This window comes from Geospiza fortis, unplaced genomic scaffold, assembly GCF_000277835.1.
Source record: "Geospiza fortis unplaced genomic scaffold, GeoFor_1.0 scaffold992, whole genome shotgun sequence".
NCBI classification, from domain to species: Eukaryota; Metazoa; Chordata; class Aves; order Passeriformes; family Thraupidae; genus Geospiza; species Geospiza fortis.
The window spans coordinates 289,767-305,739 of record NW_005054625.1 but is presented as its reverse complement, the minus strand read 5'-3'; the positions used below and the strand labels follow the sequence as shown (position 1 = coordinate 305,739).

At 49.8% G+C, this 15,973-nt stretch overlaps 3 protein-coding genes across 3 annotated transcripts in view; all 3 read right to left on the bottom strand.

Annotated features, from left to right (window-relative positions):
- Positions 1 to 635, bottom strand: part of PSMD3 (proteasome 26S subunit, non-ATPase 3) — a 6,544-nt gene extending 5,909 nt beyond the window's left edge. Inside the window, exon 1 of the mRNA XM_005430401.3 lies at positions 23 to 635. Coding sequence (XP_005430458.1) covers positions 23 to 635 — 613 coding nt within the window. The remainder of the gene's footprint in view (positions 1 to 22) is intronic.
- A 560-nt stretch (positions 636 to 1,195) lies between these two features.
- On the bottom strand, positions 1,196 to 6,134 carry GSDMA (gasdermin A). Its single transcript, XM_005430388.2, is given in 10 exon segments — positions 1,196 to 1,639; positions 1,783 to 1,856; positions 2,562 to 2,712; positions 2,907 to 3,061; positions 3,295 to 3,348; positions 3,731 to 3,824; positions 3,896 to 4,061; positions 4,300 to 4,495; positions 4,659 to 4,924; positions 6,012 to 6,134. Coding segments are annotated over 9 exon segments (1,383 nt in total). The 5' UTR covers positions 4,879 to 4,924; positions 6,012 to 6,134; the 3' UTR covers positions 1,196 to 1,366.
- A 603-nt stretch (positions 6,135 to 6,737) lies between these two features.
- On the bottom strand, positions 6,738 to 12,295 carry ORMDL3 (ORMDL sphingolipid biosynthesis regulator 3). Its single transcript, XM_005430387.3, has 3 exons — positions 12,100 to 12,295; positions 10,770 to 10,921; positions 6,738 to 10,644 (listed from the first exon to the last, which is right to left on the bottom strand). The coding sequence occupies exons 1-3, from the start codon at positions 12,271 to 12,273 to the stop codon at positions 10,509 to 10,511; spliced, it is 462 nt and encodes a 153-aa protein (XP_005430444.1). The 5' UTR covers positions 12,274 to 12,295; the 3' UTR covers positions 6,738 to 10,508.
- Positions 12,296 to 15,973: the final 3,678 nt, after the last annotated feature.

The window sequence follows — 15,973 nt, the reverse complement described above, 5'->3', positions numbered from 1 at the left end:
CGGGCCACCAGGCGCGACCAGCCGAGCGACGAGCGACACACGATCGTCTCCTTCCGCCTTTCGCTCGGCCGTTTCCGCCCTCGCTCGGGTTGTTCCGTCGCGCTTTCGGAGAGCTCAGGCACCGCTCGGAGAGTTCCGTCGCGCCCGCTCGTGGAGTTCCGTGATGCTCTCGGGTGTTTCCGTCTTCGCTCGTAGATTTTCGCCTGCATTTTCGGGCGTTTTGGCCGAGCTCTCTCGGAAGGTTCCGGTATCGATCGGCTTCTTTCGCCTCTCTCCTTCGGGAATCTCCGTAGAGCTTTCGGCCGTTTCCGCCGGGTGCTGAGCTGTTCCCGCCTTTTGGGGGCGCGGGCGAGTCTTCGCTGAGGTCCCGTGCGGGGCTTGCCTGGGAGGGGGGGGCCCGTGAAGGGTCCCGTGAGGGGCTTGTCTGTGAGGGGGAATCCCGTGAAGAGTCCTGTGAGGGGCCGCGCTGGGACCGGAGATTCTGTGAGGGGTCCCGTGAGGGGCTGGGCTGGGACCAGGTCGGGGGTCCCGTGAAGAGTCCTGTGATGGGCTTGTCTGTGAGGGGGCATCCCGTGAAGGTCCCGTGAGGGGCTGGGGTGGGACCGGGGATTCTGTGAGGGGTCCTTGCGGTCCATGTGGGGTCGGGCTGGGACCGTGGACCCCACAAAGGGTCCCTTGTGGGCTTGAGGATCCTGTGAGGGGCTAAGCTGGGATCGGGAATCCCCTGAGTGAGGAGGGGAGCAGGGGTCCTATGAGGGGCCAGGTTGAAGCTGGGTGTTCTATGAGGGGTCTGGTCTGGGACTGGGGCCTGAGGGTCTCATGGCGGTTCCAGGTTGGAGCCGGGCTCCCCTCGTAGCTGTTGCAAGGCAGAGCCTGGTCGCTGGTGCTCCCAGAGCCGTCAATCCCCACACAGGTGAGCAGTGCTGCCCCTTGCTGCAGGCGCCCATGGCCTCCAGAGACCCTCCCAGGGCCCCACAGCCTGAGGGACCCCCCTGACTTCCCCTCAGGGCTAAGTGCCTGTATTTTTCATATAGCATCCCGAGCTTGTCAGATGTGCTGCGGAACCAAAACTACACAGTTAAGAAATTGACTTTGAGAACACCGAATTGTGTATCAAAAATCCTCTTTATTTATAGAGTGATAATGAGAGTATGCTTGCTCTAAAGTGCTCCATGTGTCCATTGAACATCTCAGGGATGATGGCAGTGTTGGGACCAGGAAGGTGTCAGTAAAACAAATCCACTTTGATATCTAACCTTTAGTACCCATAATGAATTTTCCTTAAATTTCCTTTTGCCAGCCAAATCAGCCTTGATTATTAACAAGGGTGATATTGGGAGAGAAAACTGTCTTGTCAGTAGAGATTTCACAAGACCTTACAAAGAAGTTCCCTGGGCAGGGCCAGGGACCTGGAACCACTCAGGAAGTTAAGGGCATACAGGACCACGAACAGGGCTGCCACAGCCTCAGAGGGTTGATCCCTAGGGAAAGCTGATCCATCTTCCTGGAGCTGCACTCCACTCAGCTCCACCAGGGCAATGGTTAACATCTGTTCCTCCTCGTGTGGGAAGAGCACGCTGACATCAAGAAGGAAAGTCTCCTTCCCCTTATCCAGGTCATGTTTAAGGAGGTTTGCAACCTTCACAGGAACAACAATAACAAAAAAGCAAAATCAGAATTTCAATCAATTGTCAACTTGTGTCATCATTATGGAAATGTTGCTAGAATTAACATAGCCCCTGCCTCCCCTTGAAAGGAGCCAAGTGTGACTTGTGTTCTCACCAGGTTCAGCTGCTGGGACACAATCTTCCTTTCCAAGGATTCCAGCAGCAGCAGCAGCTGATCCTCCGTTAACTCTGCGGAAATAAACTGGGTTTGGATCCAAAACGTCCCACCAAGGGGATGGAGGTTGCTGGTGGGCTGGGACAGGTGAGCAGGATGTGAAAGAGTGAAGAGGATGGGAAGGGTTTTCATTTCTTGTAGGAAATGCTTGTTTGGTCAGAAGTTCTTTGGATGTTTTAATAGAAATGATTTGTGCAGGCTCACTGTGAGAGTGATCTGGCTGTTACTCACAATATCCCATATGGAATATGGAGTTGGAAGGCACCTAGAAGGATAATTGATGTCCAACTCCTGTCTGTGCACAGGACACCCCAACAATCCCATCTTGTGTCCAAACCCTGCTGGAGCTGTGTCAGCCTTGGGGCTGTGACCATTCCCTGGGGAGTGTGTTCAGTGCCTGAGCACCCTCTGGGATAAGAGCCTTTCCCTGGTATCCAAGCCAGCTGTCCCAGACACAGCTCCAGCCATTGGCTTGGGTCCTGTTGCTGGTCAGCAGAGCAGAGATCTGGGCTGCCCTTGGGAGGAAGCTGTGGCCAGACTTTGAGGGAGCAGGGAGCCCTGGATGGGTGCAGAGGGGGTTCCTCTCCTCTCCCCTCCATGAGACTTTCATGTAGATTCCCCTTGAAGAGGAGGAGGAGTATGAGAGGAAGGCAGGAGGGAATGGCAGGAGTGGGAGTCATCCCTGCCTTGATTTCCCTCTTGAAGCCCCAAAGCCTCACCCTGCAAAGCGTCAAGGACGTAGGTGATTCCTTCTGCCAGCTGAAGGAGACGATCTCTTGGAGATTGCTGTAAGGTGCTGAACAGTTCTTTTAAGTCTGGGCTCTCAGTATTCAACTGATAACCATCATTTTGCTCAGAAACTTCTTCCATCTGTGGGGAACAAGGAAAGGAAATGTCAGGATTTGAGGGCAGAGGCTGCTGCTTGTCCTGAGCAGGGAGATGTGCTGAGAGAGGGAATTTTGGATGGATGGTTTTGGCACAGGGCAGATGACTTGTGGGGCCAGAGGTGTGGTGTGGATGTGTCTGTATTTATAACTTGTGGTAGTAAGAAAAGGTTCACTTACTTTCTGGCTGAGCTCTTGAAGGAGGTTCTTGTCTCTCATCACAGCTTTGACGGTGTTTAAGATGATGAGCAGCAGGTCAGGAGACAACTCGGGGAAAATTCGGCAGGAATATTGAACTTCTTTCATCACTTGTCCTAATTTTCATGCTGAGGGACCTGCAAACCAGAAGGAGTCCAAATCTGTCACTTGAGTTCTAGGAGTTCAGTGGCAGCTCTAAAGCTAGAGTTTGAAACAGTTATTTGAAGGGACATGGAATTTGGGCAGTTGTGGTGTCTCAGGAGAGAGGCAAATGCATCTCTCCTGATGGTTTGTTTTATGCTGGGAGATTCCATCTTACCCAAAGCAGCCAAAAGTTGTGCATGTGGAAGCAGTAAAATACATTCCTTACCATCAGCTACATAAGCTTGCCTTCTCACAGCTTCTGCTGGGAAATAATCCAGATCTAAAAGAGGATAAAACAACAGTTTTCTATACCAGTGGTGGTCACCCACTCAGCTTCCTCCCAGGCTCTTCTCTTCTGAGTAGGAAAGGAAAAGAAACACCAAAACTCTGCTCTCTGTGCCGTTTATCACCAGGGGCTCTGCACCTCCTGAAATGTGGATCTGAGGCTTCCTTCCTTCTTTCCTTTCTTTACTGTCCCCTCCCCAAAGAGCATCTTTGAACTTGCATGGGTTATCTGACCTCCCCCAGGTGATTTCTGTCTCTCACACCGCCTCCTCCTATGAGCAGACAAGCTGAAGATAGCTCTGGGGGCAAGAGGTGCTTCATAAAATGGTCTTCCCCTTCTGGAATGGAGAACTTGGTCATTTCTGGAAGTTGCTTACCCCATGCTCCGTCTCTAATGTGTAGTGGGATGGTCCTGAAGGCCAGCGTGCAGCCCTTGGGTATCACTATGCTTTGTTTGTCCTCCCTGTTGCTCTGCATAAAAAAACCACCAGTTAGAACACCTGGGTGCTGGTGTTGGGGAAGCAAGGAGGGAAAAGCCAAACCTGTGCACAGAGTGAGGCATAAAATTTGGCCTTGAAGCCCCTGTCTGCCTTGGTGGATTCCTTGTAGACAGCCTCCTCTGAGGCCTCGATGATTTCAGTGACCACATACAGCTTGATGTCTGTTCTCTGGAGCTGTCGGATGAAGGAATGATCCATGTTGATTTCCCTAAAAGAGGGAAAGGATGGGAAGTGTTTAGAGCACCAGGAGCAGCTGAGGCGTCTGGGGGGGATAAGCCTGTATGGGGGAACTTGTCACTCTATTTCCTGTCTAACCTGGCCTAATTGGAGGAAGTTCATGCCCTAAGTTCTTAATCTTGGTTTTTGGCTGTGAAAACCCATTGTTAACCTGGTGTGTGCTGGAGGGAGACAACTGGAGCATGTCTGATCTCTTTCTCATTCCTTACCTTTCTCTTCTCAGTGCCTCTAGTGATTCCAGTGATATGCTCTTCTTCTGTGGTGTAATGGAAAACTCTCTGGACAAGGAGGCACCTCCTTTCAGCTCTACATTTGTAGGGTCAAATGAAATGCTGAGACCTCCATCAGCTTGGTCAGCGCTGACTTTTGTGAGAGTGAATTGGCTGGATTCTTGATGGAGGGACTCTGAAACAATTCCATGCATTATCTTAAACAACACTACACAGACTTAGCACTGTAAGTATATAATACACAACAAAGCAGGAAATTGGTACAGTTCAGCCACAAATGGTTCAAAAATGTTATCTATGGTATTTAATAAATTCATATTGATAAATTTGGGATTTACCTACGCTTTTACCATCTTCTCCAGGCAGCAGCACATCATCCAGTGTGAAGCCTGTCCGCTGGTAGTAGGGAGCTCGATGAAATACAGTTTTTGATTTGTTTTTTTTTTTCAGTAGATAGAGAGGCCTGAAGTGCTCATTGTCTGCGATGCTTTCAACAGGAACCAGTTCCTTGCACGGATCCATTTGATTTACAATGAATTTGGTGAGTTTTTTAAACATTCTGGCTGTGGGTGAAGTTTTGAAGCAAAGCCAAGGGGATTTGTGCCTTGGAAAAAAGGGAACACAAGCTAAGCTGAATTACTTGAAATAACAGGAGGACATTGTAACAAAGTGTGACTTAATGATTAAGAAGATTTCGAAATAATGCCTCAAAACCCCCTTCACTGTCCAAGGACACAAGTTTCACAGGGTTGTTTCAGGGAGTCTTTTAAGAGGAAGCAGCAGGAGCTGTGGGTTGTTTGGCCTTGTCCCCTTTGCTGTTAACCTTCAGTGGCTGTGCAGAGAGAGCACAGCTGGCAGACCCTCAGGGTGCTGATTTTGGAGACAAATGTGCCCCAAAATAGAGAAACATCTACCCAGCCCAGCCTCATTGGGCAGGCTTTGGTGGTCTGCAGGGGAGAGCTGATGTTTGAGAGCCAGAAAGAAATCCCTGTTTCTTTTCTGAGACAACTTGTTTTTATGAAAAAGTTTAAGTTTCACTTTTCTGGTGTTTTATGGGAAGGAGGTGGGGAGGAGAAATTGGGCAATCAAGACTGGTATTGATGGGAAGGGACTTAAGGCTCCTCCCATTCCCCTCCCTGCCATGGTCAGGTACACATTCCAGTCTCCCAGGCTGCTCCAAGCCCTGTCCATCCTGGTTATAGACACTTCCATGGATGGGGCAGCCATAGATTATCTGGGCACCCTGATCTGGGGCCTCAGCATCCTCAGAGGGATTTCTTCCCAGTATCTCATCTAATGCTACCCTGTTTCAATTTAAACCATTCGAAAGGTTACTAGCCTTGTATGCTCAAGGTTAGTAGCCCTTGCAGGTCTCATTCCCTTGAAGGTTTCTAAAAAGAGAAGAAAAACTAAACAAGAGCACTTAACAGAGAGCTCCCACCAACCTTCTCCCCTTCCCAAAGCTCTGGGATAATGCCCTTGCCTGTTTGTGGGGTGGTGGGCTTGTAGAGCAGACTGTGGGGATGCTGAGGTGATGTGACCTCTGGAGAGCAGCAGGACTGGGGAGAAAATCTCTGGCTTCCCTTCTGCTCAGAGGTGTGGAAGTGTGTGTGAAATACAAGAGCAGTGAGTCGCACAGGAAGCTCACAGCACCGCAACTCCAGAGCAAAGAGTAAAATGATTTCTCTTACCTTGATCACGGGGCTCCCTGAAGCAACACCTGGGCAGGGGCAGTGTTAGACCCAATCTGTGCTGGAAGACTGCTGGCAGTACCCAGCAGTTTATCAGGAGCTATTCCCAGCTGTGACATCACTTCACCAATTTTACATCCTCAGCACCCGTGTTCTGCTTCCGCAAATCGGCCGTTGTTTACGTAACGCTTCCTTTTTACTCACTGAGCAGAGTCTGTTGCAGGGTTACTGGAACTTCTACAGATGTAGGAGATGTAAGTCCACTGCTGGAAGTGTCCCAGACCAGACTGGACAGGAATGTGTCCCTGCTCCTGGCAGCAGGTGGGACTGGATGGCTTTAAGGTCCCTTCAAACAAAACCATTCCATCATTGTGAATTCAGCTTTATAGAGCCAGGTAATGCTGCTGTTCTTTGACAGACGGAGAAATGAATTCAGGAGGGGATATTGAGAATAAATTCCTCTCTGTCAGGGTGGTGTGGCCCCAGAACAGGTTACCCAGAGAAGCTGTGGCTGCCCCATCCCTGGGAGTGTCCAAGGCCAGGTTGGATGTTGCTTGGAGCAGCCTGGGTTAGTGGAAGGTGTCCCTGCCCATGGCAGGGGGTGGGAATGGCCCTGGAGCCTTAAGGTGCCTTCAACCCGAGCCATTCTATGTCTCCTGGGTACATTGCCATGCTTGTTTGACAGCAAAAGCCATCCATGTGTAGATTCCAGGACTCAAGCACAAGTTTTTACCTGAATACTTCACTTTTATTAGTCTCTCTTAGAATACTGTACAAAGGAGTAATAAAAATATTCACACTTTATTTTAGAAAGTTCTCTACATGAGACTCCTGTATCCACAGCAAAAAGTAGGCTATGGGAAAAAAACCCTAAAACTTTGTACAGAACATTCCTTTAAAAACCCTCCCAACTAATTCATCTGATTTAATTGATCCAAGGAGGGTATGGACACACCAACACTCACATGCTTAAAAGATATTCTAGGCAATGATAAAGCAACATAAGTCACAAGAAGGAATATTAATGTGTTAACCCACTGCTGTCCCCTCCTTGAGGGCCAGTACCGAGCTTCTAAAAACAACCCAAAATTGAACAGTGATTCAAACATAAAAGAGAATAAGTAGCCCTCCATTTAGTTTAATTTATAGGCTTTTTCCTGCAAAGGTTTGGACTGTTTGCCAGCCTGGTTGCTCTGTGAAAGGACTCCCAGGTCAGGATCCCTGATTCAGGAGCAGCAGGCTGGGAGGACTTGCTGGTTTTCTGAGTGTCCTGGAGCAGGGGCTGCTGTGCCCCATGGAAACGTGCGTGGTGCTGACAGTGGCTGAGGGGGCTTTGCCAAGTACAAGATGGGACAGGCTGCTGCTGATTCCTGAGAAGGATTCCAGCCATTCAAAAGTTTTTCTCTTTTACTGCAGACCAGAACAGAAAAGCTTAAAATAACTTACCAGGAGTTGTTTTTCCATCACAGGAGATTTGATCTCTCCAGGTAGGAACTTGTCCTGATCATGATACAGGACCAGTGTGAGAGGAAATCTGTCAAGTGTGATGTGATTGGAATCCTATTTAAAATCAGTACCAATCAGTTATCTCCTCCCTGCAGCACCACATCTGTTCATGTTTCATTTCTCCTCCCACAGTGTGGTTTCACACCTGATCTGTCCCCTGCCAGGGCATGTCTGACCACCCTTCAGCCTGCTCATGGTGTCCTTTCACTTCAGACTGCCTCAGGTACACCCAAGAATGGGGTTTATACAATTGACTTCCTGCTTTTTATTTTTGATTGATCCTGACACCACCTTTAAGTTGGGATCTTAAGGAAAATGCTACCCCATGTGTAATTGTTCAAATACTTATTAATCATATACAGGTACTTAACTCACCACAATAGAACATGATATCTTTCTTCAACTTGCTTCTTTCCATATTACTCATGTTTCCATTTATGTTTACCTTGACTGGATTAACTGAGTTCAAATTAATGTCAGTTATTCCATGGAAAAATGCCACACCTGTGTTGTGAAGAGTGTCATATCGTGACTCTGCCATTGGCTGTTTTGATCATTTATGTGAAGGAGAGAAATCAAAAAATACTTACTTTTGTTGCTAGGCAGAGTCTTAATTAAAAGTTTGGGGGTTTACACTTTAGAACCTGCTTGTTTGAGAAGTTTATAATCCCATTCTGAGTCCCACTTGATCTTTAATTTAAGGAAACAGGATCAGATAGTGTCAGTGACCACACAAGTGTTCAAACCCACAGCTGTGTTATTGCTGTATCTCATAAAAAAAAAAGCTGATCCTTTCAATTGATAATTATTCTAAATTTACAAATCTGTGATGTGCATATGCTTAGAAATACCCAGCATATGTCTGTCTGTGAGGAGTTATGTTTGAAAGCATCTAGAGGCTGTTTCTGTTGCAAAAATGATGGTTTTCCCCATGTTTTCTATGACAATAATTAGTTTTCTTTCATTTCCCCTGGAGATGGAAGTGGTGTTTGGGCAGACACTCAGGTCTGTTCAGCACCACAATCAACATTTCAACTTCAGCCTCAGGCACCCTGCCAGGACCTGCCCCTCCTGCAGGAATACTGCTCATGTCTGTGTATTTCCCAGCTGATTGATGAAATATCTCTATTTTTATCACAATTATCATTGTCTAGTAGCTTAAAGAGCCGATTAGGGTAGACAGTACCTCAGCTAAAGCAGCAGCTCTTCTATCCTAGGTCTGAAGGTTTAAACTGCCCATCAAGGAAATTGCACATCTGTCAATACCCTGGGGTCTCCAGCCAGATTCTCTTCTCCTCCTACCTGCTTGAAAACTTCCTTTTCACTTGGATTTCCACTTTCCAAACACATTAGGGAATGATTCTCCCTGTATTTCAGCAGCCCTTTGAGGTACACTCCATATTTTCCCTTCCCTGTAGCAATCCCAAAGAAGTCTGAGAGAGAAGTGAAGCAACTTGTCTAAAATCATGCATGGAGTAGTAACAGATCTAAAAACTCCCCCTTCAATGTCCTATGCTCAGACCATCCAAAACCTCAACATTCTCCCCCACGGCCTCTAAAGCTGGATTTGCTACTGCAAGGACAAAAAAAAGCAGATTTAAAAGATTTATACCATTGTCAAAAAAGGTGAGACAATATAAGCACTAAGACAACAAAAATATAGGTTTTCATGGGGTTATAGGGGAAGAGTGAGGGAAAACCCATTCCATCTGGGACACAACCCAAAGGGAAATCAGGTCATTCTGATTTTCAGTAAAACAGTAAAAGCTGTCTCAGCCAGGAAACCTAAGCCTGCTTTATTTAGGTGGTAATTTTTACAGGAAAAAGGCTTGATTTTGTTCCTCTGTGACAGGATCTACTATCAGTGACAAATCGACTCCTTTGCTGGTCAGTTCATCTGCTGCTGGTGCTGCTGCTCACACAGCCCTTGGGCATGGAGCTGAGGGACAGGTTTCCAGGTAAGCCAGAAATCCAACCCTTGAGTCCATGGAGAACTGGCAAATCCCAGTCACATGCACTTAAGCAACCAAGGAGCTGAAGTGAGGAGAAAAATTCCAAGTCAAGGATGGCTGCCTGCTTGATTAGAGCAATGAGCCCTCCTCCTGTACCTGCCCACTGTCTGCCTCTCCCACACCTGTCCGTGTCCATGTTCCAAGGAGCTCCATGGCATTTGGTGTCAGTCATTAAATCACCTGCCCTCAGCCCTTGATCCAAATGCCCACTGAGCTCCTGTGCACTTAAAAACAGTAGTTTGGGGTGGGGAGAGGAGTTACCTGGGCAGACTTGGGTATAAACTGAAAGTAACAAGCATGATTTTGGATCTATCCACCTTTCCCTGGACCACATGGATGGTGATGTAGGAAATCAAAAGCTTTGTCAAACTGCAGGTCACTTCTTCCTGTGCTGTTTTTAGGAAAAGAATTTCCCTTCTCAGTGGCGTCAACGATTGCAAAATAAAAATCTGTTGTTCACTTCCCCCTCCCGCTTCCCACCTAAAACTGGAAATCAGACCCCAAAACAATCCAGTCCTGGGAAAGTCTGGCTGTATCCCTTTGGATTTCCCTCAGGTTCTGCTCAAAGCACCCAGCTTGAGGAAGGGAAATGTATTTTAAAGTGCATTTACCACAGCAATAGTACCAGCACTAAAAGCTTTTCCCCTCATCCCTATCCTCATCATTCCATGTCTGGAATAGATGAGACTCTTCCCAGAATTCATCCTTGTTGTACCTCAAAGTCTCAGTGGTTTTGCATCTATTGATGACCCTGGGAGAAGAGAAATCCGGCGTCGCACGTCCTGCTCCGCACTAAACTCTACTCTGGAGCTGGTTTGGATTTATTGGGCACGAGGATCCAGCATGCGGAATGTGTCTGTTGGGATCTGCTTTCAAACAGCCAAACCACATCCCAGTCTGTGTGGGGGGAGGAAATGGGGCTGGAGAGAGGAATCCCCCCTCAGCCCTGCTCCTCCTCCATCCGCTCCGGCCACGCCGCTCAGTACTTGTTGATGCCAAAGATCCTCACTCCGTGGAACTGAGGCAGTTTGGGGATCAGGACGCTCATGAGGGAGATGGTGTTGATGATGAAGTGTACCCGGTCGTACTTGGTGTAAAAACTGGTTAGAAAATACCTGGAGAGGGAGGGTAGGAACAGAGGGAGAGGCAAACTGAGCTGTGGCATTCCATTCTGTCTCCCAGGACAGAACACTGATGGGTGCTGGGACACGAGGTGGCTCAGCCAGCCCAGAATACTCACAGGACAATGGGCATGATGGTGAGGAACTTGCGGGATGCGGTGAACTGGACTCCATAATCCATCTGCTCCCAGTGCGTGAGCAGCCTGGCCTTGCCCTGGTCCGGGGTCTCAAAGGGGGTTCCCTTCACGGTGTGCAGGAAGATGTACATGCTCTGCAGGACGCACAGAGTGAGGCACAGGGGACCCCAAAAACCCCAGATCCAGGGCCGGGGATCTGGGCACTTGCACCCCCGCGCTGTTCCACTAGAGGGATGTGGCGCTGCTGGAAAAGCCGGAGCGGTCAGGGAAGCGGGGAAAGGAGAGTTGGGAAAGGCCTGGCCAGCTCTGCTGAGCCACGTCAGAACTCTCGCTCGGCTCCTGGGTGTGAGCCAAGGAGGCGGTGGCAAGATTACAGCCCTGGGATCTCTGCGATCGGGAGATTAGCGCCTGCCTGCTGCCTGAAGGCTCCCTGAAAATGTCTGGGAGAAGGTCTGTCACCCCCTGATTACCAGGGGAACACAAGTCACAGACAAACATTCTGGCTACACTACAGCTCCCAAGTACAGCCACTCCTGGCCTTTAAATTCTTTTTTGTCCCCAGAAGCTAAAGCTGCCAGGGAAGATGGGTGAGAAGCCAGCAGCTCATGAGCTGAGTGCTGAGCAGTTCCTGTTTGGGGATTTGTGGTTGTTTTTATCTCCTAAGCAGCTCCAGTTTGAGGGTTTGTGGAGGTTTTTATCTCCTGAGCAGCTCCAGTTTGGGCGTTTGTGGAGGTTTTTGTCCCCTGCTAGTAATAACTTATCATGAGGGTCCTCAATCCCTGTAATTTTTATCTCTGGAATATTGCCAGGCTGAGATACTATTTAAAATAAAAGATACACAATCAGCTGCTCCATCCCAGAAATTTTTTGTCCCCTGTGCCCAAGGGGACCTATGTGGTGACTTGATCTTCAGAGAGAAGAATCAGTTCCTGGACTAATCTTTTACTTTAGGCAGAACAAAATCAGGGGGTTAATCTTGTTTTTTCTTAACTCTCACGAGGCCAATTCAGGTTTTACCAACCCCAGTGATGGGGTCTGTCACAGATTCCTTTGGGAAGGGGACACAACGAAGGATTTGCCCTACAGGAAATGAATCCACGTCCCCTCTGAGCAGCCTCACCAGGTGTTGCTGCTTCACCTGTACCTGGGCTGGATTTAAATCCATGACCCAGAGGCACCAGTACAGGCCGAGGGTGGAGGTTGAGCAACTCACCTGGCATCTTTGGAAACACAAAGGAATTGTTTCAACAGGAATCTCAGCAGATTGCTCAGAGGAACAGCTGTGCCAAGGTTCCCCATGCCGCTCCCTTACCAGGTTGTGGATGATGTTGGTGAGGGTCCAGACCACGGGGACGCTGAAGAAGGGGATGCTGAGGAGCACGACGTGCAGCAGCCCGATGCCCAGCACGTAGGACAGCCAGATGCCGCGGCTGTTCATCACCCGGGTGTTGGGGTTCACCTCGCTGTGCGCCGTTCCCACGTTCATCCTGCCTCTCCTGGCTGGCAGGAGCCCCTGGAACACAAACACTGAGGTCAGAGCCCGGATCCAAACTGCTCAGTGGGGCTGAGCACAGGCTGGTTGTCAAGCAAACCCCAAATCTGCTGTTTGCTATAAAAATCCCCAGTCAGTTCCCTCCTCTGCCCCTCGGTATTGCCATTCTTAGAGCTGACGTCGCTAACTCCGGGAGTGGTTGAGATTTGGGAATTATGTGTGGGAAGCTTGTCTGTGACAGAAGCTTCTTGTGATTTGAAATGTTTTCCTGGAGCTAAGGTGTTGAGGTTCAATCCCACGATTGCCTGACAAAACTCAAACCAATACTTTTAAGCACTTGTAAATCCTCATCACAGTGTTAATCAGGGAAACACACAGCACAGGAAGCTTCCTGCATGTTTATGGAGTCAGCATGACTTAAACTTGGGAAGGGACCAGAGCATTTGCAGAGGAAAGGCTCTGTATCAACAGATCTCCTAATTAATTTAACTAAATTAACACGGTTCTGCACGGCTTGGGAGGTTTGCTGGTCTCCTACTCTGGCTCTTGTTTTTTGCCTTCAGATTTAAGACTTACAGAGGGAAAAAAAGAGGAACAAAAAGAAATTCCCCCCCAGGGAAGGAATGAGATTCTTCCTGAGGAACGTAAAAAGGGAGAGATAACAGCACAAAGTGCCTTGGGAGGATGTTTCAGGAGGAAGAGCTGGGGAGGAGTTAGCCCTTCCCCTACCTGGAAGGAACAACTGCCATGTAGGAGGAGCACAAAGATGGTTTTCTGGACAGTGCCAGGAGGGAGAGGAAGCAAGAGAGTATCAGCCTGTCAGATCAAGTCCTTGGAGTGGTGCCTCTGAGACAGTGAAGGTATCAAGTGGCTTTCTGGACTGACACAGTGCCAGTGGCAGCAGGAGAGCTCTTGGCTCACTGGTATCCAAGGATTACAGAAAACAGCACAAACTAAACCCACTGTAAAGCTGAATGTCTTCACACCAACATCAGGGAAATGTAAAATCATCTTTGTGTCTCAAGGAAGAGGAGCTTGATGAGATGATCCAGTTCATCCTCCTTGGCTGCAGCACCCCACAGTGAAGGCTGTTTCCTGATGCCTGGCGTTGTGGCTTTGCTGTTGCTTCCCACAGCTGGAAGCTGTGCTGCTGTTCCCTCCAGCTCTCCAGAGGCAAGCCTGAGCCAGATCCAACATCACACTTTCCTCACTGCCAGCTGTTCCCAGCTCCCTCATGGAGTGCTGGGCCTGCCTTGTCTCAGGAGCTGGCACCATCTCCACTCCTGCCCAGGGCTGGGACTCACAGCCAGCTCCACTCCACAGCTCTTGGAACGCTCCAAGTAACTCCCAAACCTCTTCCATGCACACAGGCAGCTGTTGCTGCAGATCCTCACCTCACTGTGTCAGGGGGCTCATACCTGGAGGAGGATTTTGTTTCCAGGAGAGTGGCTGCAGGTCTGTGGGGTGATCACTCCCTTGTTGCTCACCTCCCAGGTCACCAACTTATGGATATTCCAGAGAAAAGCCCAAAGTTTGATTTGGAAACAGGACTGAGGGCCAGAGTTCAGCACTTCACGCCTGGCAGAGAGAGCAGCTCTGTCCTAAACCTGCTGCAATTCCCAGAGGCTCTCAGAAAGTTGGGGCAAAGGATAAATGAATCAAAAAGAGTCAGATTGTTACAACAACAAAAAGAAAAACACCCTATGGAATGTGTAAACAGGAGTGCTAAGTGCCAGACATAGGAAATAGATCTCCTGGATGTTGGGTGAACACTGTCCAGTCCTGGGAGGAGCTGGAGAAAATGAGCAGAGGTATAGGAAAAACATGACCTGCAAGGACAGCTGGAAGGAAACGGGTTTGTTTAGTCTGGAGGATGCAGGAGACAGGAGCGAGGAACAGTTGGATGCTCCACAGAGAGCTGTGTCTGTGGGATTCCAGCTGTGCAGCAGGAGGAACCACATGGCTGGGGATGGGAGCAACAGAGGGGTAGGAAGAGGGATTGGGAAGGGACTGCCCACAGAAACGGAGCCGTGCTCTCACTGGCGACCTTAAAATCTACTTTCATCAACAGTTAAAAACCTTCTCTCCAGGGGTCTTTCCTGTGGAAGCTCCCTGCAGCCAGAGGTGCACATGGCTGGTGCTGTGGAATTTCCAACCATAACTTCCAAAAACTAAGGAGCAGCTTGGATTTGGTCTCCTCTGCAAATGAGGCCAGTTGCAGACCCACAACTGGCTGGGAAAGGGCCCAACTTGGGAGCTGTATGTGAAGCAATTCTCCTTCCTGTGCCTCAGTTCCCCTTCCTTGTGAAATTAAGGATTAGAGGGTGGGATGCTGGAACATACAAGAGGTTGGTTAATTCATTCTTGCAGGACATGCAGACACACCAAGCACTCACTGCTGCAATGAGGGTGATTCCACATCTCCAACTCTGTCCTTCCCCACCTTAAAGATTTCACCAGCTCTGCTCTGGGCTCTGCAGCCCTTGGCCCAGCTCTCCCAAATTTTGGATTGCACAAGCTTGGCTGAGAGCACATGAGCTCCCGGAGCTCTGTCCCTACCCCCATCCCACATCCCATGTTTGATCTCTAATCCCACACCAGGATTTGTTCACCTGCAGGACAACAAGACACAGTCCACCATGGGAAGGACTCCACCCCCCTTTCCCAGAGCAGCTGCTGCCAGGCTCTGCTTTCCCACTTTTTTTTGGAACAGAAAAGCCTGAATGTTGCACCAGGCTGAGGGTGAAGGTCAGGGCTGTGCTGACATTGGACAGTGGCCATCCAAGGAGGGGAAAAGTCGGAGCTGTGGCCAGTGGCAAAGGGCACAACGAGGCGGTGGAGCTGAGCCCTCCCTCTGCCTCATCCTGCCTGTCCTGCTCCCTGTGCAGGGGCAGCTCCTGCCTCACCTTTGTCCCCAGAGGAGTGTGACCAACATCTGTTCCTGTTCCCTTGCTTAACACTTGGACTTGATGATCCCAAAGGCCTTTTTCATCCTAAATCAATGCTCCTATGATTTGGCAGTGCTGTCACCTCTCCCCAGGGATTTCAGGATCACGCTCCGATCCTGGCACCCTGCTGCAGGATCTTCACTGGGCTGGGGAGTGAAGGAGGCCTCGGGTGCTTATCTTGATCTTGAGTGTTCCCAGACTGCAGGTGCCGATGATCCCAGGATCACAGATCCCAATCTCTAGCAGCAACAGCTGCCACCTCCCAAACAAATCCTTTAAACCCTTCTGTGCCGCTGGCAACGGATGAACCAGAGCACAGAGGACATGGGGGACGCTGGTGAAATGGGCTGTGCTGGGTGAGAGGTGACACTGGGAACACAGCGTTCCGTGTCCCTCCAGCCCGGGGCCGTGTTGGACGTGTCAGAGCCCCAGCGCTGCCCGGTTCCTCGTCGGGGGACCCGGAGCTGCCGGAGGCCCGGAGGGGACACGAGGAACAGGGGGACGAGGACACGCGTGAGCCGCCCCGGCTGAGGACGGGGATCCTGCCCCCTCGGCCTTTCCTGGTGGATTTAACGGGAGATCTTGGACACCAAGAGAAGGCCGAGGTTGGGCTCCTCCGGGCTCAGACCCCACTTTCCTCCCCGTTTTCCCGGGACGGGACGGAGCCCCGGGAGGCCGGGGCAGGACCCGTTCCCGGCCGGGCTCTGCACAGCGCGACCCCACAGCGGGGACCCGCACTACCTAAC

Excerpts from the sequence above, each read along its gene's own strand:
- ORMDL3 (XM_005430387.3), bottom strand. The coding sequence starts at position 12,273 with ATGAACGTGGGAACGGCGCACAGCGAGGTGAACCCCAACACCCGGGTG. Across the intron at positions 10,922-12,099 it reads CCAACATCATCCACAACCTG|AGCATGTACATCTTCCTGCA; the intron begins GTAAGGGAGCGG and ends TGCGTCCTGCAG. Across the intron at positions 10,645-10,769 it reads ACCATCATGCCCATTGTCCT|GTATTTTCTAACCAGTTTTT; the intron begins GTGAGTATTCTG and ends CTCCCTCTCCAG.